This window comes from Corapipo altera, unplaced genomic scaffold (assembly GCF_003945725.1).
Source record: "Corapipo altera isolate COAL_440 unplaced genomic scaffold, ASM394572v1 55, whole genome shotgun sequence".
NCBI lineage: Eukaryota > Metazoa > Chordata > Aves > Passeriformes > Pipridae > Corapipo > Corapipo altera.
In genome coordinates, this window is record NW_020884882.1 from 11,796,644 (window position 1) to 11,823,599 (window position 26,956).

The following is a 26,956-nucleotide window of genomic DNA, read 5'->3' on the forward strand; positions in this document are numbered from 1 at the left end:
TGTTCTCTTGCCTGGAATCTCATTAACGTCTGTCCTCCTGTAACACAACCTGACCCCACTTGGCTCCTTGGAAACAGTTTTATGCTGGATGGGATGCACCATGTTACTTTTGCTGAAAGAACAGTTTGGCTGGTGGATTTGATTAGTTTCTTAAGCCTTTTAAAATAAGTTTAACAGACTCTCATGGTGAAAGAGTTGCTGGAATAGATTGGATCATGCAGATGGTTCTGTATATTGAATTAAGGGTCTACTTTTCCTTGGTTTTAAGGCTTTCTGTCTTTAAATGTGGTAGTAATTTATGATTCAAGCATCAACCAGGTTAAGGAAGATTTTTTTAAAGTTATTCATCTGATTTTTACCACTTGGGTTTAAACCAACTACATGTGACTGCTAAGGAACTTCAAAATCCATGGGACACTTAGTTTGTGCTGGAGTACAAGAGATGTGCATAACAGCAGGCCACTTTTGGTAAGTTTTATGTTTAGTTTTAAAAAGGAAACAAAACTACACTGATTAAGCTTTGAAAGAAGCAACTGAGTTATGCAAAGCACACAAACTTTCAAAATATCTGCAGTGACAAGTACTTCTGCAAAGTGTTTAATGTCAGCCTTGTGAGCTTCACAAACTTTCCCTGTTCTTTGCCCGTTAACTGATGTGCTGGAATAAGAGTTTCTCCTTGGGGTGAAGAGAACTCAGCACAAATTTCCACTGTTTGAGTACAAAGGTGTATCTGATGTGGCTAAAGGAGAGGTAGGCAGGGAACTCCCACAGCAAGATTTGTAGGGAATGTAGCTGGGCAATTGAAGAGCCATTTGTGGGGAGGGAAACCTAAGAGAGGGGCAGAAGCCCAGTAGCCCTGAGAGGGCTCCTGAAGTGATGGACGAGGAGCCAGCTGAGGACTTCAGGCAGCTCAGTGAAAAGGCTCATCCAAGAAGGCCATTCTGAAGGAAGAAGTGTGTGGTGGTGCAGGTGATGCTCTGAAGGGAGCTCCGGAAAGTAATAAAATGGAGCTGACTTAGGTTTGACAATGACAGGATGAAATAATGCTCTGCAAAAGCAGCTCTGCAGATTCCAGGTAAAATTGTCTAAGGTGGGAACTTGGAGGAAGTTGAAAACATATGTGCAGAAACTCCAGTTTTCTAAATGCTTGTGACATGTAGTCCCTGTGAATGGTCTCCTCTCTGAAATAGCATGTTTTTAAGCTCTGGGAGGTGCTGAGATCTGAGGGATCTTGCTGGGTAAGGTTGCTCTTTGAAGAAATGTTTCCTGCCAGCATACAGGGGAGCTGCAGTTAAATTAATGAAAGCCTTATTGTGTCAGTCAGAGGCAAAGATAGGACAAAGAGCTTGGCATTGTCCAAGCTTTCCCATCCAGAGCCCATTAGTCAAAGCTTGTTCTCTCCATGGGGTTTAAATTAGGAGTGGAGTCACCTGTTCACAACCCCAGCAGCTTTACACAGGACTGAATTTAACTGTGCTGGAAAGGCACTTCTGTGCTGTGCGTGAGAGTGGGAGGGGAATATAAAATCAGCATATTCTGAGTTTTAATGCTAAAGATGAACACTTTTTCCCTGGGGTTGGCATTTAAAGCAGCAACTGATAGTGGACAGTGGATGTACTGGGCAGTTTCCGTCATCCCTGAAGGCAATTTCCTCATTAAAATAGGTGTTAACGCTTCAATTCTCCACTTCAATCCTTCTCCAGCAGGTAGCACAGCCTGCTGACAAGCACCTGTGGAGGGACTAGTTCACAACTTGAGTTGTGACCCACAGCAAATTACTTGTATTTTCGTTCAGCCTTGGTCAAAGGGGCAGCAATTATTTAGATGAAGGTTTGAGCTGTCATGGGTCTGTGATTGCAGCAGTTCAGGTGCTCTGTTCAAAGAAAATATGAAAACAAATGATAAATGGGTATTTCCTGTTCCTCTGCTTTTCTGTTAATTTTCCTGGTGGTGGAAAGGGGGGGGAAGTTCATCTTCCATCTACAGATACATCTCATGTTCCCTGCTAGCAAACATTTCCAATACAAGAGCTGTGACCACAGTTTAGAAGCAGTTATTTGGAGGGTACTTTGCTAATCCCATAATATTGCATTCACTTCTCTCTTCTGTCGGAGGGGGAAATCCCAGAGAGATCTGAAGAACCAAGGAGGCATGAGAAGTGTCAGTGCTGAATTCAAGGTTTGTTGAGAGCCTCTAACTTGACCAAGAGGTTCAAATATCCCGTACTTTCTCAGGATCCAGAGGAAATCAGTGCAACTTCAGATGTCTTAATTTTAAACTCACCTATTATTTTAATAATTCAGTTACCTGAGAAAGGGAAAAGGACACTTTTCATGTTTCAGATTAAAAAATAGTAACTTCCTACTTAGAAGGGAGCATCTGACATAGAAATCGAGGAACAGCCAAACAGAAAACCCACAACAAAACACACTTGAGCCCCAAGGTAGCTTCTGTCTGCAGGAGTATGGTGAGGGCTAATGCAGAGTACACTTAAAAAACCCCACAAAACCAACTTTACTCCTGCTTCTCTTTGAATGGGGTTTTAGAGTTGCTCCATCTTTTGTGCATATTTTACATCATGTTGCAGCAAGCACTTCTTCTGACCTTCAAGAATGGGGTGAGAGATTAGGATTTGTTAGCAGATTGACTGCAGCCTAAACATATGTCCTTTGATAAGTCATAGCCTCTTTGTTGTGATTTTTGTGCAGCAGCTTTTTCTCCCTAATGGGTTAGTGATTATCTTGCCACAGGTATTGTGAGGTTTAGCTTAAAGTCTCTGCTCTCTGGATACGAAGATTTTTAGCGTCATAAATTAGATTCTTATTTGATTAAAAATAAATTTATGTAAATGACATTTAAGAGTAACTGTCCCCAGGTATGTTCTTTTAGTTCTGTGTTAAGTATTAAATTATATTTATATGGTGAACATCAATTAAAGCTTCTCAGCCTACTCAGACAGATAAAGTAATTAAAATTAACCTCCTGCTTGAGAAATTTAAATATTAAAATCCTTTAGAAAGGGTTCTAAAGGGTTTAAAGGTGCAACAAAGAAAAGTTTTCTGGAGCTTACTGCATGTTTCTGTACCAGATTTTCAAGTAGGCCTAGCTGTGCAAGCCAGAGATTTGCTCAAAGTCACTGAGTGCAGGTTCCTAAATCACCAGCCACTAACAAATTCCAGAGCAGTTCTTTGTCCCCAGACTACTCTTCTCCTGCCATGTGGCAGAATAGCTGGCTAATTACTAAATGAAAAAAATTTGTTCTTGATCCTCACCCAAGCCCAGGTTAGTACAGAGAATAGCTCAGCTTGTTAGTCAGAAAGGAGCACATTAACAAAATGGGCTTCAGCAGCTTTTCCTGAGAGCATGGGCAATATCTGTCTCTTACTAAAGATAAGAAGTGCTCAGACCTTATGGTTGTGGGAGCTTTTAAGAGTGTGAGTCAGATCATCAGCTGTGCAAGGTGCAGCCAGGCTGCAGCAGGAAATAAATGCTTTCTCAAGCTGCTCTCCTTAGAGCTACAAAGCTACTGATGGTTTTGTACCAGCTGTGTCCCTGGTTCTGAGAAAACCTGCCGTGCATCAACCCAATTTAAATACCCAGCATAAGCCCTTAATGGCAACTATAACACCTGCTCTCTCCTCTTCCAAATGTTTCTGGATACACCTCATGCACAGATTGTTCCTGCAAGGTTAGTGGTCAAGCTGTAGTTTAGGTGCCTAAAAACAAACACACATGTTAACTTTGATTCCCTACCAAACCCTACAAATCCAGTCATGGAGAAAATGATTTGCCTGGAGCACAAAGGGTGAAAGCAAAGAGCTGTTAATCTAAATGAGAAATGTTAATATTTGGATGATAATGCAGCACTGAGGACCAGGAGGGGTTGTGTTCTTTTCTAAAAATGTTGGCATTGTCTATGTTTGGCTTTACTAAAGAACAGAACGTGTTGGATAGTGGAGCAGGGACCTGCTAGTGAGCTGGAAGTGGTGTCAGGGTGGTTTGCAGTTAAGTGCTTACTCCTGAATTTGCAGTGGCAATGCTGTGGGCTCTTTCTGGTCCAATCAGCTACTTCAGATTTTTTGTCATGTTAACCACAAAATCATTAACAAAAAGTAAAATAAAAAATGTCTTTCTGGTTGAGAGTTATCTTCAGCCATTTTCATGGAAGGCTGTGTTTGCTGCTGGTTTCCCTGAATGAGCAGCGAGCTGTGAATATCTTGCAGCTTTTGCAGTTCCTGGCTATTGAATCACGAGGGCCTGGATCACCTATTTGCACTGAAGCCCGTGGAAAAGGCTTTGGGCAGGTTCCTGGTGCTATTTGCTGCAGATCTTATTTTCTGCTAGCTATGGCCACATGGGGACAAGTTTCAGGTATAAAGGAATATATATGTATAATATACGTATTCAAACAAACTGTTTGAATTGATATATATAAAGCTTCACGGCACTTCTGAGACTTTATTTGTCCTTGTCATTCTTCACCATGAGTTGAGACACTGGTGAGAACAGCCAGGAAAGTCTTGTTCCAACATGGATCTGACCAGGAGATGGCAGCATTGAAGCATGCAGAGAGTATCCAAAAGTTAAAACGCCTTTCCCTGAACTAACAGAGGTAAAAAATTACCTTAATTTAATTAAGACATATACTGTCTTAGCAATACATAGATAAATGTTAATGAAATACTCCTGTTTTTAGTTTGTATCCCTAATTAGCTAATGCAAGTTAGTAAATTAAAAATGCACTTAGGTTTTTGTCTAAATACTGGAGTCACCCTCTGACCTGGTAATGACTTGATACAAGGATTTTGAAATTCAGTACCCTCTTGCTCAGAAGTGGTTATAGTCTTAAAAGACTAGAAAGATAATACATGTTAATATTGTCATTTCTGCATACCTGCTCTGTAAACTAATAATAGCTTTGCTCGTAGCTATAAAATTAGGTTTTCTTAAAACTTAAAATTAAAAATTCCCAAGCCTTTAGTTTTTCAGTGTTATAATTTTCCTGCCCCTATGATATGTATACATGTGCACTGACAGGGGAGAAGAGAGTCTGAAAGCTGGAAAATTATGTTACCTGACCTGGTAAATAAGGAAGGAGCTTATAGGGCAGCACCCGTTTTCCCCCTGAACTTGGTCTGTAGGATCTTGATTCTGTCTTTTTACTCCCATCAAAAGATGGGAATAATTCCTGGCTCCAGACCTTGCTTGTGAAAATGAGTGTGGCCCCTATCAACAGGGTGCTGTTGTCTGATGCTGTAAGTCAGCCGAGGGCCCACTGCTGGACTCTGTCATGGCTGGCTCTGCAGATATTCTGCAGAGAGCTAATTTGTCACAGGGTCATTCCCAAATCCAGTAGGATGCACCAGGAATGGCCTGAGTTTGCTGGGCTGTATTGTGCTCTTCTGTGGCAAGCAACAGGCTACATTTGTGTGAACAGCCAAGAGATTAAAAAGCAATTTCTTCCTGAAATCTTGGTGATTAGGGAGCTGAATGGGCTCCCACCGTGCGAGGTCACATTATTGTCTGTGTTCCATGTCTATTAATCCCGTAGTGGGTGCAGGTAAAAGCCTTGACATGGGCAGTCTCTGTGGAGAGAATGCACAGTTACGTCTTTCACCCTTGGCTATGCAATTTGCTTATAGCTTTCAGATGTCTGAAGACTGAAGTGTGAATTCTCTCGGTGCAGAGTTATCACAGTCGTGCTGTTTGAACATATTTATCTAAGAAAGCAAACTGTGGAGACACACGTTGTGTGCTTTTACCTTTGGCAGCGTTACCAGGAAGGCACCAGAGTGATTGAGATCTGAGCGTGATAGAGTTGAGATTTTTCTGCACCCATCTGTCCAGGCTGTTACTTTTTAAATAAGATACCTGTGAACTTAATCTTGCATACTTCCCTTTAGAGACCTGTTCTCCACATCAAAAGGCTGCTGGGATTGTTATTGATACAAAGGAAGGTACATATGTAGGAACAAACAAGGCAGCGCGTTGGAAGTTCAGGTGCACAGCGAAAATGTCACCGCTCAGTCTGATCTTGGCAGTCGCAGCTCGTGGCTTTTTGAGTACCAGAAGTGCCCTATGGAGCCAATCTGACAGCACTGCCCGGGTGACACAGGCCTTTATTTCCTTTCAGAGCAGCGCAGTGTAATCACTGTTTTTGTTCTTGTGCAGCCACAGACTCCCTTGTAAGCGCAAATTCAAATGGGAGAAACATCAAAGTTAATTTGAAATGAAATGCACCCCAAGTAGTCTGGGGGAAATGGAGACATTACTTTGTAGCCACCCTTCTGCTGCCAAAACTGCAGCACCCCAGATGTCAGGAAGCCACGCTGTGCTCTTTGTCTGGTCTTGATTGACTAGATTGTTTTCATCCGAGCCTTTTTAAAGATTTCCTCCTTCCTCCATATTTTTAAGGAATAAAAAGCTAATATAAGGATATGGAGTGTTATGAAGCATGAAGTTCTATAAATATTTATGCTGAACTATCAAACAACTTGACAGTTCTTATTTTCTTGACAGATTGGGGTCACTTGTTATTTTTGACCCTGAGAATTGAGGAGCACATGGAGTTAGATCTGTTTGTAATGACTTTTGGATATTGTTGTGTGGTAAACTTGTAGGAATGTAACAGGATAACAGACTTTTTCTTGTTGTCTTTGTGAAAATGAAACTTAAAACTTGTATTGTGTTGCCCACAAATGACCACTCAAGTTGCTGTCTCTTTGCAATCTCCAGTGAATTCCTGTACCTTCTTTGGCACACATGGATTTCCCACTTAGCTGCTTGGTTTGCCACTTCAGATGGGCTGCTCTGAATTTGAAGTACTCTGTGATCACCTTTATGTCTAGGAATCATAGTGTGCTTCTGAGTCCAGCACAGAATGGGATCAATGAAGGCTAAAAATCTGGCTTGTGGTGTCTCCAGTGTTTTGCCACCAGTCCCATCACTGCTTTAAGTATCCCTGGAGCCAACCAAAGTAAAACTCTGCTTAAAAGTTTAAGTGTTGATAAACAGGCATTTTCCAGAGAGATAAGAGGCTTGTAACTCCCACACTTCAGGATCCTCATTCCTTGAAATTATATGCACATAAGCTTAATCCTTACCTGAAGCCAAAGTGGCAGGTGAATGTTTTAAAGCCAAGTTTTAAAGCTTATTCAGAAAAGCTGGACCTTTATGGCAGCAGCCATGTTATTACATCCAGCTGCAGAGGGCTGCCTTGAAAATTCATTGTCTAGGAAAGGATCAATCCAGTGCTTCACCTTGAATGAAATCTAATGTGCGTTTTAAGGTAAACCTTGAATATATTGTGTGCATCTAAAGATTACTATAATGTCTCTTGCTATCAGTCACTAGAGGGCACAAAGGAACTACCAAGGAAAGAAGTTTGTTCTTCTGATCCTAAACCTCCAGTTTAAATATGTGAAAGTGGGGGTAGGAAATTCCTGTAGCTGCTAAAAGGCAGGATGGCTTCAAATTTGGTTTCATTGGTGATTTTCCCCACCAAATCTAGCTCTAGTTTGAAAGTTAAATATTCCAATGGTCCTTTCATGTTCCTGTTACTATAATATTGTGTTCAGAAAGTAGATGGTGCTCAGAACAAATACATAAGCTGCTTATAAATAGCTTTTAAGTTCAACTCCTATAATTACAAAACTGATTTCCTTGTTTGTCAGGTTTCTGTATGAAACAAGTGTCCACTGTATGAAGGGAGAGACAGCAAAGGGAATTGCTCTCTGACCCTCTGGTTCTTCTGCAGGTGGCATGTCTCATACGGGTTCCATCTGAGGTGGTCAAGCAAAGGGCCCAGGTTTCTCCTTCCTCGAGCACCCTCCGGATTCTCTCCCAAACCTTGTACCATGAGGTGAGTTCAGAGCAACATTTCTAAGTTGTTTCATTCTTCCCACTCGGTACCATGTGTGTCCAGAAGCATTCCTACAACTTTATTCCAGTTCCATGCTCTCCCAGCACTTTCCCATCTATTCTTGTTAGAGGCGATTGGCATGTCAGGATTGAGGGAACCAAACCCCCGCCACCCCCTTGTGTGTGCACTTACATGCATGCTCCAAACAACTCTTTTTTGTGGGGTACCTCCATTTAAATGGGAGAAAACATTTTTAAAAAAGGGGATTTAGCATTCCAGGTTCCAAAGCTCTGCTTGTATGTGTGCAAACAGTCCTTGTCTGGGACAGCAGAACATCGAGTCTCTGTGTGTAGAATTTGCTGAATGGTCCCCAGTTTTTGAAACAGGCTTTGGAGGGGGTGTCCTAAAGGCACTGTTTCAGAGAGGCTCTATGGGAGCCAGGAGGAACTCTGGAAATGAGTGCTCATCCAGTATTGGTGACTTTTGAAAAATAAGGGCTTTTGTAATCTTCCCAGGAGTTATGCTGTTCCCTCCTGTAGAAACCTGTTCACCTCTGGTTTTGCAGTCTCACAAGGCGTGTTTTTCAGGTTGTATTCCATAAGAGAAAGTGGCTCCTGAAAACACTGTGGGGAGAAATACTATACACAGTTCTGAGTGTAAAATAACAGCCAGAAGGGAGACATAAATATGATCTTTAAATGATTCACTTGATTGTTATTTGCTTTCAAATGAAAACTATTGTGATAACCTTGCACAAGAGGTTCACTGGAACTTCTTTCTGTGACTTGATCATTCTGCTCTAAAAGCTGGTGTTCTCAAAACCATATGTTTCTCCCCTTCTGTGTTGCTGTCCAGGGAACAGCAACAATAAGCCTTTCCAAACACTTGAATGAACTGCCCTATAATAGTAAACAACATAATTTTATATATGCTTATAAAATAAATTTTAATTCTTTTGAATGTTAATCAGCTGGTTAAAAATGTAAAATATTTGTGTTGATAAAAGCTCTGAATCAAGACTGAGAAGGTGAAAATAAAACCCTCTGGCATTGTAAGTAATGGAACACAATATACAATGTTACAATAAATATAGTCAATTTGAGGTTCAGGTGTGACACTGGGTAAGGCTGTAATGCCTGCAGTGTAATCACTGACTAATTGTGCTCTTTGGTAAACTAATTCCCTGTGGATAATGCTTTCTTTTGTTGTTTTACAGGGTGTTCAAGGACTTTATCGGGGTTATAAAAGCACAGTATTAAGAGAGGTAAAACACTTGTCTTTTTCTCTTTTTTTTTAAATCGATTCCTTTGCCTCACTTAGTTTTCTAACAAGAGATAGTTGTTCTCATCAATTGCTCGAACCATAAACTCTAAGTCCCAGTGTATTTCATTCTAGATAAGTTACTGGTCTGTAATTTAAATAGAATACTGATAATGTGCACTAAGAAAACCTGTGATACCTGTGTTCTGTCTCTCGGTTCTGTTGCTGCTAAATCGAAAATGGAGGGAAAGGTATATGTTAACGTGAGAAAACCACAAACTAAAGTACTGGAAACTTTCTCAAGTCTTATGATTGCATCATGTGAACTGTATATGCCAGCAGTGGTGAACTGGTGGCATCAAGCCAAGTTTAGCACAGACAGATTTAGGCTTTCTTTAAATATATTCGTCAGCAGATGCCAAGAGATTATCTGTCATCTGTATATAGGGAGGATTGTGCTCTCTCTCTTTTTTTCTCTTTTAATGTGTGAAAGAAATGTATTTAGTCACCCAGTCTGTAGATTTGATATGGCATTACTTAACTCTAAATCAGAAGTACTTCAATGTTGGGAAAAAAAAAGTGGGGCTAAAAATATTTTTGCCTGCTTAGCAGAAAAGAGTTCCTAAACTAAAATCTTTTCATAAATGTAATGTGAATTCCAGGATTAGTGTCATGGAAGTGTTTGATATGCAATGTGGACTGAAGGCAGATTATAAAAGAAGTAGAAAAACCTACTGAGAAATTCCCAGTCTAAAATAGTTTCAGAATCAGATCCCAGGAGGTCATCTTTTGACAAAGCAGAAGTTGCAACATGTATGTGTAGCTGAAACAGAGATGAGGCTTGGTTTCTGTGAAAACATAAAATCACAGAAAGGTTTGGGTTGGAAGGGGACCTTAAAACTCATATTATTCCAACCCCCTACCATGGGCAGGGACACCTTCCACTAGCCCAGGTTGCTCCAAGCCCTGTCCAGCCTGGCCTTGGACACTTTCAGGGATGGGGCAGCCACAGCTTCTCTGGGCAACCTGTGGCAGGGCCTCACCACCCTCACGGGGAAGGATTTCTTCCTGACTTGTGATCAGACAGAACCTGTGTTGTTCAGGAAGGTGCTTTATGTGTGTATGGGGGGTGTTTGTCCTCTACTTATGTAACTCAACTGAGTAAAATAGCTTTGGATCTTTCCTCTTCTGTTTTAACCACGGGCTCAGATCTGTTGGCTGTGTTGCCATTGATAATAAAGCCAGTTGCAGAGGCCTTTTAAGCTTTGATTCAAGAGCTCTTTTAAAAGCCTTTCTTCATGCTGAAAACTGGTTTTAGGTACAGTTATGTCAGCCAGCTCTTGTTACGAGTACGGAATAAAGATGGGTATTACCTAAAATAAGAAATACAAAACTTAGTGTTCCTTAAAGTGCTGACAAATGCTAATGCACTGCAGTCTATTTTAGCAGTTTTGAGTGTTTAAAAAATTAGTTATTTGTGCAAAGATGACACCTGCTTTTCTGAAACGTAACCTCCACCACAGCTTTGTCCTGTACTTATTTTCTGGCTCACTAAACACGTTATTCACTCAGATTTCATTTGCAGACGGGCAAAAAAGGCCAACAAATACGGATCATTTTGATTTCTCTGAGGGATTCTGAATAAATGAATAAATTTAGATCCCATTGAATACAGATTTTGCATACTAACAGGTAGATAAAACACACAGTTGCTACTGGGTGCTATTCTCCTTAAAATTTGTTTTGACATATGTCAGGGTGGTAATTAATTTGCAGACCATATTCATGGCACAGTGTGTGACCCTGCTGAGATAACTTTGTTTACTCAAAATGGCAGCACTTTGTTGGAAATTTAATGGGGGTCCTCTCCATTATGTGTATTCATAAAAGATCCTTCAGAACTGATTTCAGTTGAGGTATTGCTTTTTGGGAGAATCTGTCCAATAGAATGAGAAATAAATGATTACCAAATGAAATGTGCTTTCTCTTCAAAATGAAACAAATCATAGGTGATGTTCAAAGAGAAAAAAAAAATCTTTGAATTTAACGCTGTTAAGACTGATGCATTTTTCTGACATTAAATTTTTTTAAAGCAATGCCCAGTTGAGTAAGAGCAGAATATTGCACCTTCAGCTGGAGCTGTTGTAAGGATGACATTTAATTTTGAGATTTTTCCTTCTCCTTAAGTACATTTTTCCTTTAGAGAAAGTCTTTATTTTCACATAAAAATCTATATTAATTCACTATTGGACATAACCAGGTAGCTGCATAGCTTGTATAGGCTGGCATTTAATTCCAGCTGGCTTTTTTACTTACAGAGTTTGTTTACATGTTTTGGTTCTTTACCTACAAAAACCCCTTTGTTTAGTTACAGTGGAGTGGGATTTTTTGGATAGAGGGGCTTCAATGCATGATTTTTCATTTAAAAGAAGTAATTGGAAGAGGGTGGGAATATTGATGCTTTTCAGATGATGATATTCTCACACTGCCAAAGTTCTTGAGCCAGAATTTAAGAAAGGTTAATTTTAGCTGTTGCACTGGGATGAAATTTTGTGTATTACATCTAGCAGATTTCAGTGCCTGGGCAGAGATCTGCTTGCCAGTTGATTGGACTTCAGTGGGAATGAGTCTGTTTATAAATGGAGTGTGATGTTGAAACCTCGTATTTTTACTATAGCAAAGCAGATCTTTTCAGGACAGCTTCATGTAATTTGCTTTAGCTGCTGTGCTGCTGCTGTTCCGGTGAAAGGTAGTTGTTTCATCCTTCCTTTTTGATTCTCAGTCTTTCACTTATCCCTTTATCTTCTCCTCAGAATACTTTCTGAGCAGATGAACATTGGTAGAGAAAGAAGATGTCTAAATATATAATGCTTTCGGAAATAACTGTGTGAACCTCAACGCTTGAAAGTTTTGGCTGTGACTCTTTTCACCTACCTCCTTTTTGGTGACTTTTCTCTCATCTCCATTACTTTTTGGCCTTTACATCTTCCTTTGATGTAGTTACACTGAACTAATCCTAAAATGGAAGGGGAAGTGAGGTACAGTGCATCATTCTGTTGGCAGTAGAGACCCGAAAGAGACATCTGTGCTCCAAGAGAAAAGCTTTTATAGTAAAGCACAAAGTGACAGTATGGTTATTAGGTTGCTGAATGAGACTTTGAATAAATGGCAGAAACTGGAGGCTGTGAAATGATGTGGAATTCCCATGATGTCATTTCCAAAGCAAATCCAAGTGGGAATTGTTCTTTCCTATGGTTGTAGTGTGCATCGGTGTGGAAAGTGGATTACGCTGCTAAGAGCAGTCAATGAGCAGGTAAATTTATTCATGTTTTCCACAGCAGAGACAAGTTAATTTGTAAAATTAAAAAAATCCAGCCATTTTATAACAAGGCAGGACCAGACTATTAATCCACTGTAAATCCACTAGAAATTCTTAATGGGAATGTAGTTCTGCTGCTGAGATCTTATATAAGCAAATGGAGCCAGATTTTTAATTCCTGCATAATTCATTTTATTAACTATGACCAAGTAGAACATCTGTTAAAATTCCATAATGTTCAGTTCATGGGAAAAAGAAAGAAACCCCTGAGTTCCCGTTGGAGCTCTTCCATTTCCGTTCATGTTACAGGACTCTAGCAGATGTCTTAAAGGACATTATTATGAATGAAGGGGCAACACAAAAGGAAAGGAAGAGCTTTGTCCAGTTTCCCTGTGTACAATGAGTTACTTCACCCTTGGCATGTCTGTGTGCAGGTTGCATCTTTGGACCAGTAGTGCCACGGCAAATGTCATGTCATGAGTTACCATGACTTGGAAGAACTGAGTGAGTGCTGAGTGGCTGTTCTGTGTGCTTTTAATTCAGTCTGTCACTTTAAAAAATATTGCAGACAGACTGGGCTCTAGCTTAGAAATAGATCCAAATGGAGCTAAAATTAATATTAAACTCTTCTTATCCTCTGTGTTGCTTCATAGACTTCTCTGAGACAATTCACACTCTGGCCATAGTGGCCTCCATTCATGTGGAGGTAGCAACGACACTTTACTTGTCAGTGTTGTTTCAGAATTCATCTCAGAGCTCTGAATTTGAAAGGAAACCACCTGGCCCCACCCTGGTACAGCACAGTACTGGCCTTGCTTTCAGTGAGATGGCCAAGTCGTCCCTTTTGGAAGTCCCAGTTCGTTAACTTAGTACACTTGTGGGTTGGTTTGGGTTTTTTTGTGTTTTTTTTCCCTTCAAGTCAGAGCCTAGATGAATAAAGGCAGCTGTGCTGTCTTGGGAGGGAGAGAGCACTCCATGGTATAATAACTCTTGGGAAGAGAAGGCCAGCTAGTTCCAAATATGCTGTTCCATTAATGAGTGGCAGCAGTGTGACAAACAGCAACACTTTCAGGCTCTTCCCAATTGCAAAAGCCAAGAAGTAATAATGTCTCCTGAGGGGGAGAAGGTGCTGTTTGTTATGTGTGTTCCACAGAACTGCTGTCCTATTGTAGGGTGTGTCTCAAAAGGGCTATGGAGAATATGCATCTCTGCAGATGAAGAGGGAGCTAGAAGGATAAAGACCAACAAAAACCCCTCTTCTCAAACGACTTACTGCCTGGGACAGGGAAACTAAAGCAACTGGCAGCCAAATGGGCCTTACAGGCACACCTGCTGTGTCTTCCTAAATTTGAAGGGTCAGTGAAAAAAGGATGCTGAGAGAGGTTTGTATAAAAATGTAAAACCCAGCTGAGGTAAGTCGACCCTGTTGACTGAGGGCAGGAGGGGATCTGTGAGGGCTAAGCTCTATAGAGAACACTCTGCAAACAGGGAGCCCAGTTTGTTTATTCACTCAAGGTAGTTTTGCATGCTTTTCTTTTGTTAGGACATCTTTATATAAATATCCTGTTCTCCTAGCTGTTAGAGGGTTTTTTTTAAAAGTTTATCTCTGTTGCTGTAGGACAGAAAGAATGTTATTAATACATTCTTTGACTTGCACAATTAAAACTTTGATCTTCTGTCATTCTCTGTGTATTATAGAGCAGATGTCGATAGAAATAGGCAAACAGGACACTATCTTAATACAATATTTGGAAAAATAAACATCCTCCTTAATGAAATATGTGCAGTATCTGTCTTTTGTTACCTTCTGGAAAACTGAACTGGCTTTATGTTATTTTGTGATTCTAGATAGATTAGATTTAACCAGGAATTTGCCACGCAGGAGCCCTAGCACTGGGGTTTTGACTTTTACTGAGCAACCAGCATGTCTTTGGCTTGGGGGTTTCCATGTAGAACATCAACAGTCTCATGAAAGAGGTGGGAACTGTAAAATGGCTTAAAGAGCTATGTGGAAAATTGTACAGAAGTTATGTGACATGATTAATGGGAGGAAAAGTTGAAAAATAAGTCTCTACTCCCCCTTCTCCTTAACGTCACTTTTTCTTGGAAAGCCTATCTCATATCAGCTCTTCTATTGCTTTTACACTTGTATCCTTCTAGATACCAATATTGAAGAGATTTTAATTTTGAGGGGTGTATGAGGGTTAAAGGTTATTCTTGAGGGATAAGAGCAGGGGACAAGTCCATCCTCAGGGGGAAGGGCTCAGGCACATCATAACTCGTGACTCTAGAACACCAGTAAACAGATAAAAGGAATAACTGTCCTTTGCTGCTGGAGGTTGTGCTCATTGTCTTCTCCCTGCACAAGCTGGAATAGTACTTGGAGGTGAAAATGGCAATCTCACAAAGCAGTTATAAATGTGTTTTACAGACCAGAAAATAACCTTGTTATTTCTAATTTACAAGTCGTGGGAAATAGGTTTTGTGACATACCTGAAGGGCAGATAAACTGGCCAGGGTGGACAGAGACCTAAAGCAAGTTCCTTGAAGTCTGGGGGGAAGCAGTGTCCTTTTTTTTTTTTTTTTTTTTTTTTTTGACAAGCATGTTCAGTGATCTCAGATTTTCTGGTTGAACCCTCTCTCTCAGGCCAGGTGCAGTATCCATACAGGCTGCCCAGAAGCAGAATTCAACCATCCTTGCTGCCATCCATGTGCAGTTTACCAATGGAGCACACAGTTATTGCATCTCCCTGACATCAGTGGGTGTCTTCAGATGAAAAGAATTTCATATATGCAGAGTATTTCTGTACTTTGAAAACTACAGCCTAGCATCTGGGGTCTTTGAACAGAAAAACACTTTGAAAGCCTTGTGAACTGAAAGCACCATATGTGATTTGATAATGCAGATTCTTTCCAAGTGAATGTGTGTGCAAGCAGAGTCTTGCAGGAAGTGTGCTCTACTCCAGGCTTCAAACAGTGATACCATTTCCATACATCTCAAAGCAGTTCACTAAAGTGTTCCTGCAAATGATGTTTTCTGCAGCATTCAGGGTGTAGGGATGTGTTTTGTAGGTGAGTAGCAGCACTGTGGGCAAGAACAGGTTGGGAAGAAGAAAATGCCATGAAGAAAAAGTTCTGGATTTCTTCATGCTGTGACATTTTTGTTTCTTTTGTTGATTTTTTTTTTTGTTATTGTTGTTTTTACTTTTTAAATCACCTAAGAACTGTATTTCTTACACTGATTGCTCTGATTTTTACATTTTGCAGTGGTTTGAAGAGCACAGTCCATGTGCTGTCTCCAGTGGAGAACATGAATTTCCCCACTGTGTTCCCCCAGCTAAATAAAATTATCTGTTACAAATGATCAGGAGGAGGTTGCAAATCCCTCATGAAAGAGAACACACAAAAGGCATCCTTTTCCCTCATGAGAAGGTGAGACTGTGACAAGAGGGAGGACAGGCACCAAGAGGTAGTGTCCTCATTTTAAAGGGAGGAGAAAAGGCTTAAAATAGGAACGCTGGTAAGTAACAAATAAGTGATTATAAGGGATATTAAAAAAAACTATCTGATATTAAAATTTTCAGAACTTTTCCAGGGAAACTAAGGATATTAGAGTTAATGGAATAACTTTGAATCTTGGAATCATAGAATTGTTTAGGTTGGACAAGACCTCTGAGATCATTGAGTCCAATCATTAAGCCAACACTTCCTCCAACACCTCCACATGGAGACCAGGATCTTCTATCACTGTAGCCCAACAGCATGACACTGAGGTCAGGGGAAGACCCTGCAAGTCTAATGGGATTACACGGTTGTACCTACTTCTGTGAAATTTGACTGGCCTTAACATTTGTGACTGTTTAAAAGCAAGCAAGGAAGAATCAAAGAGAAATTTGTGGAGTTTTTGGCTGAGTGGTGGCTTTTAGTTTTAATTCCTCAGCTACATTCCAGTATGGGCAACTGTATTTTGTCTAAGTTCTTTCTGTAGGTCTCAGTTCCTGTTTTGTACAGTAATCCTGTCATGGCTGAAGGGTTGCTGGGCTTTTTGTTGTGAAGGCCAGACAGGATTTGTGGGTGAAGCAATTTCTGTGTGTCTGTGCTGAAGTGGGTGATTCTCTAACCCTACAAAAATACATGTGTGTTGTGTATCTGTTTATATAAAATCTGTACAAAGATCATACAGATGTATCTACATGTAAAATAGGATATTGTTTTTAATAATTCCTTGTCAAGGGTCTTGGACTCTCTGAAGCAACTAGTCCTATAAATATATGTGATTGGTGTGGAACAGCAAGCAATTTAACAATTGTCTGAAAGCACAGGACTGTTTTTCAAGGATGAAATTCTTTCCTGAAGTAAACCAAAACATGATTTTACAGTGGAAGGCTTCCACCAGCAGGATCACGCTGCTCTCAGTATTAATAGCAATTACCTGGTTTTTATGCTTAGGTTGCTATTACCTATTTTCTCTACACCTGCTAAAAACCAGAGGAAAAGAATCAGCAATCCAAGAGTTGAATCTGTAGCCCAAAGGGTGTGAAAAAGAAACCAGATCTGTGGCAGAGAGTTTATGTAATTCATCAGTTATGATAATGTTTGGAAGCATGGCTAGAGAGGCACTTATGAGAGTCGGCCATAAGAACGGTTCTTCCAAGTGCTTAATATACATCATACTTCAGTTTTTTTGAAAGACTATCTCCTTATTCTCTTGTAGGAAATAGGAATTGATCCCAGTGTTTTGAGCACAGGAGAAGTGACCCTCGTGAAAGAAAATACTGAAAGCCCTACCTAGCTCCAGGATATTTTAAGGGCCAGACTTGGCTAATGAAACAGCTTTCTTAGCTTGCTTAAAGGGGAATCTCGGCAGTGCGCTAGCAATCAGTCAATTCACTTGGCCAGGTAAAGGAGGGGAAGTTAATTTTGGGGCACGGGAAGTCTTTCTTCTAATCGAAAAAATAGAAGGAAACGGGAGCGGTGTCTTGCCGTGCCGCATCGGCTCCGGCACTGCCCGCGCTCCGACACCGGGGGGCGGCAGCGCCCGCACCTGCGGCAGCGCCAGCCCAGGGTGGCGGGGGATCGAATTTTGGGATGACCTGTGGATCCTGGAGCTGGCTTTGCTCTAATCCCGCCCCTCCGAGCAGATGCAAAGGAAACATAAGATTTGAGAGGTCGTTACTTTGATTTGATTCTGGCCGCTAGTCCTGTTGAATTTCCTGGGAAATTCAAACGCGTGAGGAAACGGAGAGAGATTTAGTTTAGGGATGATTTTATGCGTTGCTGTTTTTTAACTTTAACCAGGTTTTCATGTGATACCAATGGACTACATCAGGTGTGTAGCATTCCCCATGTTTTCTTGCCCAGTGGAATAAAGCCTGGGTGACACAAAGAAGAGGAAGGAGGATGTGTGATCCTGACACATTGCAGTGCCTGGGCTGTGTAATAAACTGTTTTAAATTTTACTTTAGCATCAGTTTTTGCCAATATTCTGCATTTCTCTAGCTTATCTGTTTTTAAGAAAAATCCAATGAGCTTTATAGTCTTTGAGATAATCCCAGTGTGGCGTGCACCTTAATTTGAAAATCCCATGTCACTTTTTAGTGACAATGTAGTTGGAAATGCATGTAGGGGGTGGAGCAGGAGAGACCGGTGGTAACATGATTTTCATTATTTTTATAGAAATGTAGGCAAAGCAGGCCTGGTGTGTATACTGCAGATGGAAATAGTGTTATTAAACCAGGCTCTTATCTCACTTTTATTTTTCTGTTAATTTTATAGAAGCCAGTAAAGCTTAAGCTCTGCAAATTTTCTTTTTATGTTGGTTGAATATATGAAAATCGTTTTCTTGCTTTTCAAAGCCAGCAGGTCCAGAGTTTGGCCTGAACATTTTGGCATCACACTTTGGCCCACGCTTGGGCCCCTCTGCCAGATCTGGCTATCCCAGGATTGATTCTTTCCCAGTTAAAGGCTGCTGGTGATGCACAGTATGTGACATGGATGAATTTCTGTCCTGCGTAGACTGAGGCATCTCAGTGCTCTTTCAGATACAGCAAACCCTCAGAACAGAGGCAGAAACATAAGCCAGGATACTACTCCTGCTTTCCCATGGGAGAACAGGTAGTACATTATATTCTGTGCTTGCATTTGGCATTGTAGTCTCTCTTAATGTAAAAGTGAAGGGCAAATAAAGAAGGATCCACAAGTATCAGAACAAATAATATGTTCGTACCTCAGTGGGAGGTTATCTGCTCCCTCCTTTCTTCTGCTGATATGAAATCCTAAAGTGCAATAAAACATTTTAGGAGTCTCGTGAAACACAAGACCATAAGGCACTTAACTGAACTGAATCTTGTCTTGCTGACTTTAATATGCTGAATGCCAATTGAAGCAAAATTTGGCCCAGTATTAATCTTGCCACTGGCTACATACCTCACAAGTTTTGAGTGGATGTTTTTTACCCCTTTCCTTCCAGACTTCCCACCATTTTGCCTTCTGGCCTGTACAGCTGTGCTGCTGGTATCCTTTCTATTTCTGGAAATGACCCATGCAGTTAGGTCAGTTTGTTTTAGCCTTGCTCCTTGTTGCTGGAGTAGAATAGCACATTTCCCCTGACTGCATGAAAGCCAGGGTAGACAATCTTGATAAATATGATTAATGGGCCTCTCTGCTTTACTCTGCAGCTGAAGGCTTCCTGAGATTCTGTGTCAGCTGGGATACAGCTCCCCAAACCAACCTTTACAAAGAAAGTATGTCTCATGTTCAATTATGTTGTTAAAGACATTTTTATTCCCAGATTTTGCTATAGGAAAGTCTTTGCAATTGAAATATGGTAATAAGAGTCTGATGTGGTAGTTTTGGAAGGAAAAGTGGTTCATAAATATGGGTGAGTTTGGATGTCTTCCCTCTGTCCTGATACCTAGAAGTTTGTTGGTTATGTTTCCTGAGACTGAAGTTAAATCTGGAGTTAGTGAAGTGTTCAATTCCTTGCCCTGGTCAGCAGGACAGGAACTATTATAACAGGTAGGAGCAAGTGATGGGAGCTTTGAGTCAGTTCTAACTTGTCTGTATGTGTGATATATTTGTAAGTTACTGTTATGTTGATCTCCAGTAATGTAAATCTCCAGTAGACTTTGACAGAAAATACTTTCCTGTTGTCCTGTTGTCTTTTTTTGTCAAAAGGCAAAACAAATTAGTATTATATTATCTCAATGAAAAATGTTATCTAGAGACTCCAGTAGTTGCACAACTGCTCCTTCAAAATGGAATTAAAGAATATAGGGGAAAAATCCCCACATTGATGTAAGTGATAATAAAATGTGTGATTGGTATCAAGAACCATTGAACTTGCACCCCTCTATTAGTTACCAAACACTCAAATTTGTGAGGGTATCCTGAGAACTGTTCTTAAAATTCAGAGGCTAGACTTGTGCCCTGCATGTGGGAATTGCTGGCTGCAGCACAGGCTGAATCCATCCAGCTTTCCTGGTGACTGCTCTGCCATTGTAATTGCACAGCAGCATTCTCAATAATTGAGTGCAAGTCTTAATAGCAAATAATCCTCTTGAAGTTGCTCCCCCTCCACTGCAATCAGAGGAGAGCTTTGTTAAGGCATTAGCTAACAAATTAGCTCCTAAATACTGGTAATAACCCATTTCCCAAAGATTGCTTTTTAATTATAGCCTAAGCTGTGTGATTCCTGAAATCACTTCTTTGGCAAACCAGTGTTTGTGATCATTTCCAACCACAGTAAGCAATTGGCAAAAAAGGTAGTTTTTAAGTCTTTTCTGGTATCTGAACACACATTGCTTCTATATTCCTGCCTGCAGAAATAATTTATCAGTGTTTCTTTCCATTGTTACTAGTATTTTAATTTAAATGTATTAGGATGTGCTGTGAAATTGTTGTTTTAGTTTTACTTCCATGAACAATATATGGCTTCATTAGATTTTTAGATAGCATAGATATTTTCCACTCAATTGTTACAAGAAACTTTTCCTATGAGGGAGAAGGAATTAACCACTTTATTTTTATATGTATTTGTTATTGCAAACTATTTATTTTGCTAATCTGTGTCACAGCAACCAATTAGAGAACTAAATTGTGTTTAGCTTTTGGCAAGAGGGGGTATTTTTTTGTATATTCATTACTTTTCCTCCCCAGATTTCAATAAAGGCTGCACATCTTCCAATATATCATTCTGCTTCCCTTCAAAACTGACTTTTTTATAAGGGAGCACAGCCATCAAAATTGGCAAGTGTTAAGCTTGATAATTAGTTCAATATAGTGACCAATTCTGTGAATTACAAGTTCAAAGCAACACATGGATGTGGATGAAATCAGATTTTGGCATTTCTCACTTAGATTGTTTCAGGACACTGCTGGGGCTTCTTTGATCTGTAAATAACAACTGCAGTTCAGTGCCTTACTTAAAATACATCAAACGCATTCATGACTTTTGCTTTTACATGTAGACTTGACTTCTAGTTACAGTTTTGAATCAGAGTAATAAAGCTAGTCATGTTTTGGTATTTAGAGAAAGCTACCAAAGAAAGCTCTTTTCATTCTTCTTGTTTTAAGAGAAGCAGCAAACACTTCTCTGGTGTGATGTGCATCCCAGACCACACCAGCAGATGCTTTACCAAGTCAAAAGTGACCATCTACTGTAGTGCAGATCCTCTGCAACCTGTTAGCAATGGGTGTCTTCCTTTCTTCTTTCAGCAGTATAAAACAAGTGAACCAAGGGTTTATTTTCACTGAACTCTGTGGCAATCTCCTTTCCCTGCTGTAGCTGGAAGACCAGCCTTTTTCCTGGTTCTGAACTTTTTGTCAGTTTGAACTCTGCTGTGCCAGTCAGCAGACAGTAGCTGGAGATGACCAGACACACTGTATTTGTTACTTCTTAAAGATATACAGGTGCTGACCCAGTTCAGTAAGTCATTGCCTTTCAATAGTTAGTTAACTGCACTACCTCTGGGCTCATCAGTTGATTATAAAAGAGCTGTATGATTTCTTGGTAGCAAAGGAATGTGGGGAATTATGTCTTCTTGGTGTTTTACCATCAGCTTTCCAGCTGGGTAACTCCATTGCTTCTAATTTAACTCTAAATTAAGTTTTTGGCATAGAAAAGTTCAGCATCCAGCAGTGGTGCAATGGGGTTTTTCTACTCCATGGTTAGTGTAAATACCCAAGTTCTATAAAAACTCTTACAGTAGTTTTCATAGGGCTTTGGGGTTTACTGAGATAGAAACTCCTTGTTCTCTGCAACCCTTAATATACAACATCCCTGTCCCTTTTCTGGTTATAATCCCTTGATATCTCATGATTGGATCTTTTATTTCTGTGGGTGGCAGATGATAAGACCTGAGCATGACAGGATCAGATCCATGTTCTGTCCAGTATCTTGTCTCTCCTTGGGACCAGATGTGGAATCCTCAGGGAAGTCAGGATGTAGGAAAGATGCCCTGCTGTCTTTCAGGCTCACAGCTGGCAGCTGTTACAAGACACGCATTCAACCTCCCTTCTGTGAGTCCTTGTTTTTACCAGCAACCTGACAAAAATGACTGTAGCAATAGGTACTACAAATCCTGAACTTTCACATTAACCCTTTTAAATGGATGCAGCTGGCTCAGTTTTCTTACACTGATGGTTGATATTTTGAGGGGGAGGCAGCTTATATTTATTGTATGGGAAAACAAATCATCCTTCCTACTTATTCTCCATCTATCTTTCCTTTCAAGACTCTGTTCCAAAACACCCTTATTTATTTCTGTGTCCTGCTTTGCAAAACATCATTTTACACAGATAAACTTTTAATCTTCGTGGGCCAAATCATGCTCCCATCAATGTTCTCTTGCTGACTTCCCTCTCAGCAGATTGTAGGCCAACAAGTTGGGTCACAAACAAAGACCACATATCTCCTGGACTTGTGTGGCAGAGGCTTCTCCAGGGTGGCTGCATGATGGTCTCTTACCTTTGTTGCAAAATCTTTTGAACATTGCAGTTCATTGTCCAGAAAGTAATAACCAGAGGAACATCTAACAAAGCTATGGGTAGAGAAGATGTTTCAGAAAGAAATTCTCACCGTGAAAATTCTTGGCAGCTTTGGAACAACATCATTCCCCCACCTGTCATTCTTGGCAGAGGATTTCACTTCTATGTCAGGGCTGAACACATCCAAAGAACCCTGAGTTTATGTAGATATAATGTGATATGAGAGAAATAGTTGACATCAAAATTCAGCTGGAACTGACATGGAAAAGAAAACAGCAGAGGAGGACAAGGAAAACCTAAGGAGTGGCACAGTGAGAGCACTGAGGTGCGGTGAAAGGAGTTGGTGCTGTTAGTGTAGTGTAAGATCTTGTGTCTGATTCCAGATGTGGTCACAACCTGGCCATGGGAGGAAGAGTTTTCAGCTGATTTTGTGCTTTATCTCCACTGATATCCCTTCGGGGCAATGCATTCGCTCATGGACACCTGGGGGTCCTTGTCTTGTGCTCTGGCTGTAAGTCTTTGTCTTTTGAAAAGGGAAAGGAAACAGGTAGCACAGGTCATTTTCAGTGTGAGAAATGTTGGTGGATGCTTTCAGTGTGGTGTTTTTTTCTGGACAGTTTTAAAGGCTTTTGGTGTCTGTACCGACTTTGAAAAACAAAGAATGCCACTGCAGGGACCACCTGTCTTTGTGGTTTTAATTCTTTCAGAAGCTTTGATAGGCTCTGCATTTTCTAAGATAAATGATTCAGTGAAATTTTACTGCTTAGCTTTAGCTTGAGTAGTTTGTATCATTGAGCTACTTAATTTTTATTTTGCTCGGCTGGTTTGACCAGGTGGGAAAAGGTGGGCTTATTGGACTAGGGACTGGCTAGAATGGTATGATGAGGAGCAAAAGGACAGTGAGGGCTACCCTGAGAAGGTAAAAGGGGTGCCTCTCTGAGGGCTTTGGCATTGAATCTCAGCAGGATTTGTTTTGTAAATTAATATCTGAAGTGTTTGGATTTGGTAGAATTAGATTCTAAAGAAGGTTTCTCCTCTTTTGGTTGCTTCTAGTATTTGTATCCAAACTGCATCCCACAAGATTACAATTTATACGTTTTTTGGTTATTCTATTTTTACAATGTATTTACCTTTTTAGTCCTCTGATATATATGCGCATTTTCTGAGTGCTTACACTCCATCCTAAAAGTAACGAGTAGGAATTTCATTTTGGATTCCTAGCTGTCACCAGTGCTCTCTTACTGTTTTGTCACTTTGGTTGCAAGTCTAGATATGTGTTTAATTTGTTAATTTTGAGTTTTAGATCACTGAGAGATGCTTATTCTGAATATTTAGTGGTACTAGCTGTTATTTTCAGAACATGGAGTTTCTGAAAGAATGCAATTAGAAACTAAGCCCAGGAATTTCTGAGGCAGGTCAGGCACTTCTGGCCTCAACTGTCATTGACTGGAAGAAGAATAAAGCTCATGGTGCCTCTGCAAATCACTGAAGCATTCCCTTCCCTGATGTTATGATACAGGTCATATGCTCTGTTGAGAGACAATATGAATGTGCCTGGTGGATAAATGTTCTCTGGCTAAACTTGGATGTTACTGTTTCTTCTCACCATGCCTTTTATGATCCACATCTCTCAGACTGATGTGAATACGTAAAATATGAACTGCTTTGAAAAAACAGAAGTGTGTGTACATGTAACAACCATGGAAAGAATGTCTGAGAGGTGAACTGGATGCTATGGTGAAGTTTCAAACACCACCCAGCGAAAGAGCCTTGATGTGTTTGTTTTCATTCCTATTTCATGATTGTTGGTGCTTGATTCAGAATTTTAGGAGAATGTTTGAAGAAGGCAGTGTGGTTTTGTGATTTAAGGGGCTGGTGAACTGCCATGGCCTCTGTGCATGGTGACTGAAGGCAAACTCACCTTGCCTAGATAGTCCAGATGCCTTGAGAGAAAACAAACGAGGGAAAACAACAGCAATGTGAGCGAGGAAGACACAGTTAAAAATAAATCCTGTGGGTTGGCACACTGTGGGGAGAGTTCTGCCCAAGATCCTCCTGGGCTGTGCCATGTTCAGAGGGGCGAAAGGCAAGATGCAAAAGATCTTTAGTTCTTTGTTTCACTCTAATACCTGAGTCAATATGTTGCACAGATCCACAGGTCAGGTGAACATAAACTGTGCTGTTGGAATTTATCCGACCAGTAACTTAACCTCTGACTCACCCTGACCATGGTACAGCATTACAAATGTCATCTTCAAGGAAGGATGAACAAATTTCTTAAGCCATTGGGCACAAACAAAACCTTCAAACTCAGTCAAGAATACCTCCTTGTTCCACTGCTCCGTCACCCCTCATGCCCTGGAATGTATTTATTACGGCTAACGCTAGGAAAATTCAATCTGTCCATTTGTGCTCAGGGTGAATCAAGGTGCCTTTCCTTGTTTTGTCCAGCTCATGTTTAGTTCTGTGTCCTTTAAAAAATTTTCAGACCACCAAGTGCGATGAATCTGAGCTTAAGCATATGAATATCTGTGGTTTGACAAACGAACCTCTTTTGTTAATATAGGTCAGCAGAAGGGAACATAAAGAAGGGAATGCAAAAACATGGTTTTCTTGACAGACCCAGCACTTTAGGAATTAACTAATCCAGGCCACAGGAATCCCATGCATTACTAAGGGACCTGAAAAGAATGTGTCCTCTCACCTGTGATTTTATTTTACCTTAGAGCTCTCCCAAAAACACCAGCCATGCAGAGATCCCACTAACAGTGGGGAAGGAGCTTGGTACTTCCAGAAACAAATAAGGCATTAATATATGAGTTGGAAATGGATCTTGTGTGTGTAAGGGAATTCCTATTGCTGACTTTCCTTTCTCTGGATTTCCCCTTGTTTTTAATTTAAAAAGGGAGCAGACCTGAGTAATGATGTTAGGAAGAAGCCAACTCAAGGATCCAGTATGAATTTTATCCTGCATCTGGAAGAACCTGCATGGGTTATAGGGATATGGACACTGAAACATGGGTCTGCTTGCTGAGGTTTGATCTCTCAGTCTCCTGGGAAATTATGATCTTCAAGTAAGATGGCCTAGAATGACTTAAAGTATTTATTTTCCCAAGGCCTGTGAATTGCCAACACGAGGAGTACTTTTCCTGTAAAAAATACTGTGTATTTAAAGAGAATTCCTTCTTTTTGAGGAGAAATGTGACCTTGATTAAATTATTTCTATTTTTAATCAACTCTAAGGTTTCTGGAACTTCTAAAGTTCTCAGCAGCTGTTTCTCAGATGTTTACTGGCCTATTGGCCTCACAGATTTCCCCGTCTCCTTGGGAGGACTGAGGACTGAACATCCTAAGCAGCCAGAGATAACATTTTGTGGCCAAGAAAGACTAAGTGGTGCCCTGAGCTCGGGAAAGTGCTCTGTAAATGGTCTCCTGAGCTTCCCCACGGAGGTTGTGTGTTAGAGAACCCTGTTAAAGAGCACTTCAGCTTTAGTAGTTGTACACTGATCCCCAAACACTGGATCTTCATTCTCTGCCAATCTTTCTTGTGTGCATTATGTTTCTTTTGAGAGCAGAACACAGACAGAATCTCTTAGGCTCTTACTTTGCTCTTTAATCCATCACCACAAACCAGAAATCCTTGGGGTTTAAGCAGCTTCACCATTTATTTACACAGGTCTGCAGCGGCTTTTTGTTTTCTTTGTTGTTTCATCTGTGGTTTCACCCCTGCAGTGTTTTGGATGGTTCTGTGTTCTGAAGGAAATTCTGAAAGGCTGTTGAGCTGCCTGCACGCTGCCTTCCTCTACATTCACCTTGTCATGGTGCAGTACATGACCAGCATCACGCTCTCAAGGCCATAGTATCTTTTCTGGCCAGCAACCACACCAACAGCTTTTGAGCTCCTTCTGCAGCCTTCCCTGCAAACTGGAGTTTCCAAATTGAGTCTCTCAGCTCAGCTAAGATGCTTACAGATGCGTTTGAGGTGTTTATGTGATGTTCACAGAAGTTTTCGGGGCTCTGTCCCTACCTCTGTCTTATTTGTCTAAAATCAGATGATGAGTTCAAAGGCTAAGGAGGGGGAAAAGTGGGTGATTTCATTTACCACTTCAATAGCAAAGCAGTCTAGAAATGTAGCTCTGTACAGTCAGAGACAAGATGTCAGTAAATATCCTATTGAATGGCTTGTGTTCCATTACTTGCTGGTACAGCAGTGAAATAAGTAATTTCTGGAGCCAGATTATAAGCATATGGTGGTGATAGAAACCTTAGTACTGATTAAGTATTATTATCCACATGGTTAACTAAAATTTTACCATCCAGACATTGTGATGGAAGGCAAACCCGACAATGCCAGTGAAATTTGGATCAAGACCATGTTATAGTGTTAATAATTGACAAAGGCACTGGGTTTTACTGTACTAACCAAATATTGTCATTTATCGTGTGTCAGGTACCCATTGAGGATACATGGCATACAGTCCAAATACCTGTGGAGATTAACAAGTTGAAGTTTAGTTCGGGGCACTCCT

General features: G+C 40.5%; 1 protein-coding gene across 2 annotated transcripts in view; it reads left to right on the plus strand.

The window, feature by feature from the left end:
- The window catches only part of SLC25A26 (solute carrier family 25 member 26), an 86,327-nt gene that overhangs the window by 12,276 nt on the left and 47,095 nt on the right, over positions 1-26,956 (plus strand). For both annotated transcript variants that reach the window (XM_027640186.1, XM_027640187.1), the window contains exons 4-5: positions 7,757-7,861; positions 9,078-9,125. In XM_027640186.1, the coding sequence (XP_027495987.1) occupies positions 7,757-7,861; positions 9,078-9,125 (153 nt within the window). The remainder of the gene's footprint in view (positions 1-7,756; positions 7,862-9,077; positions 9,126-26,956) is intronic.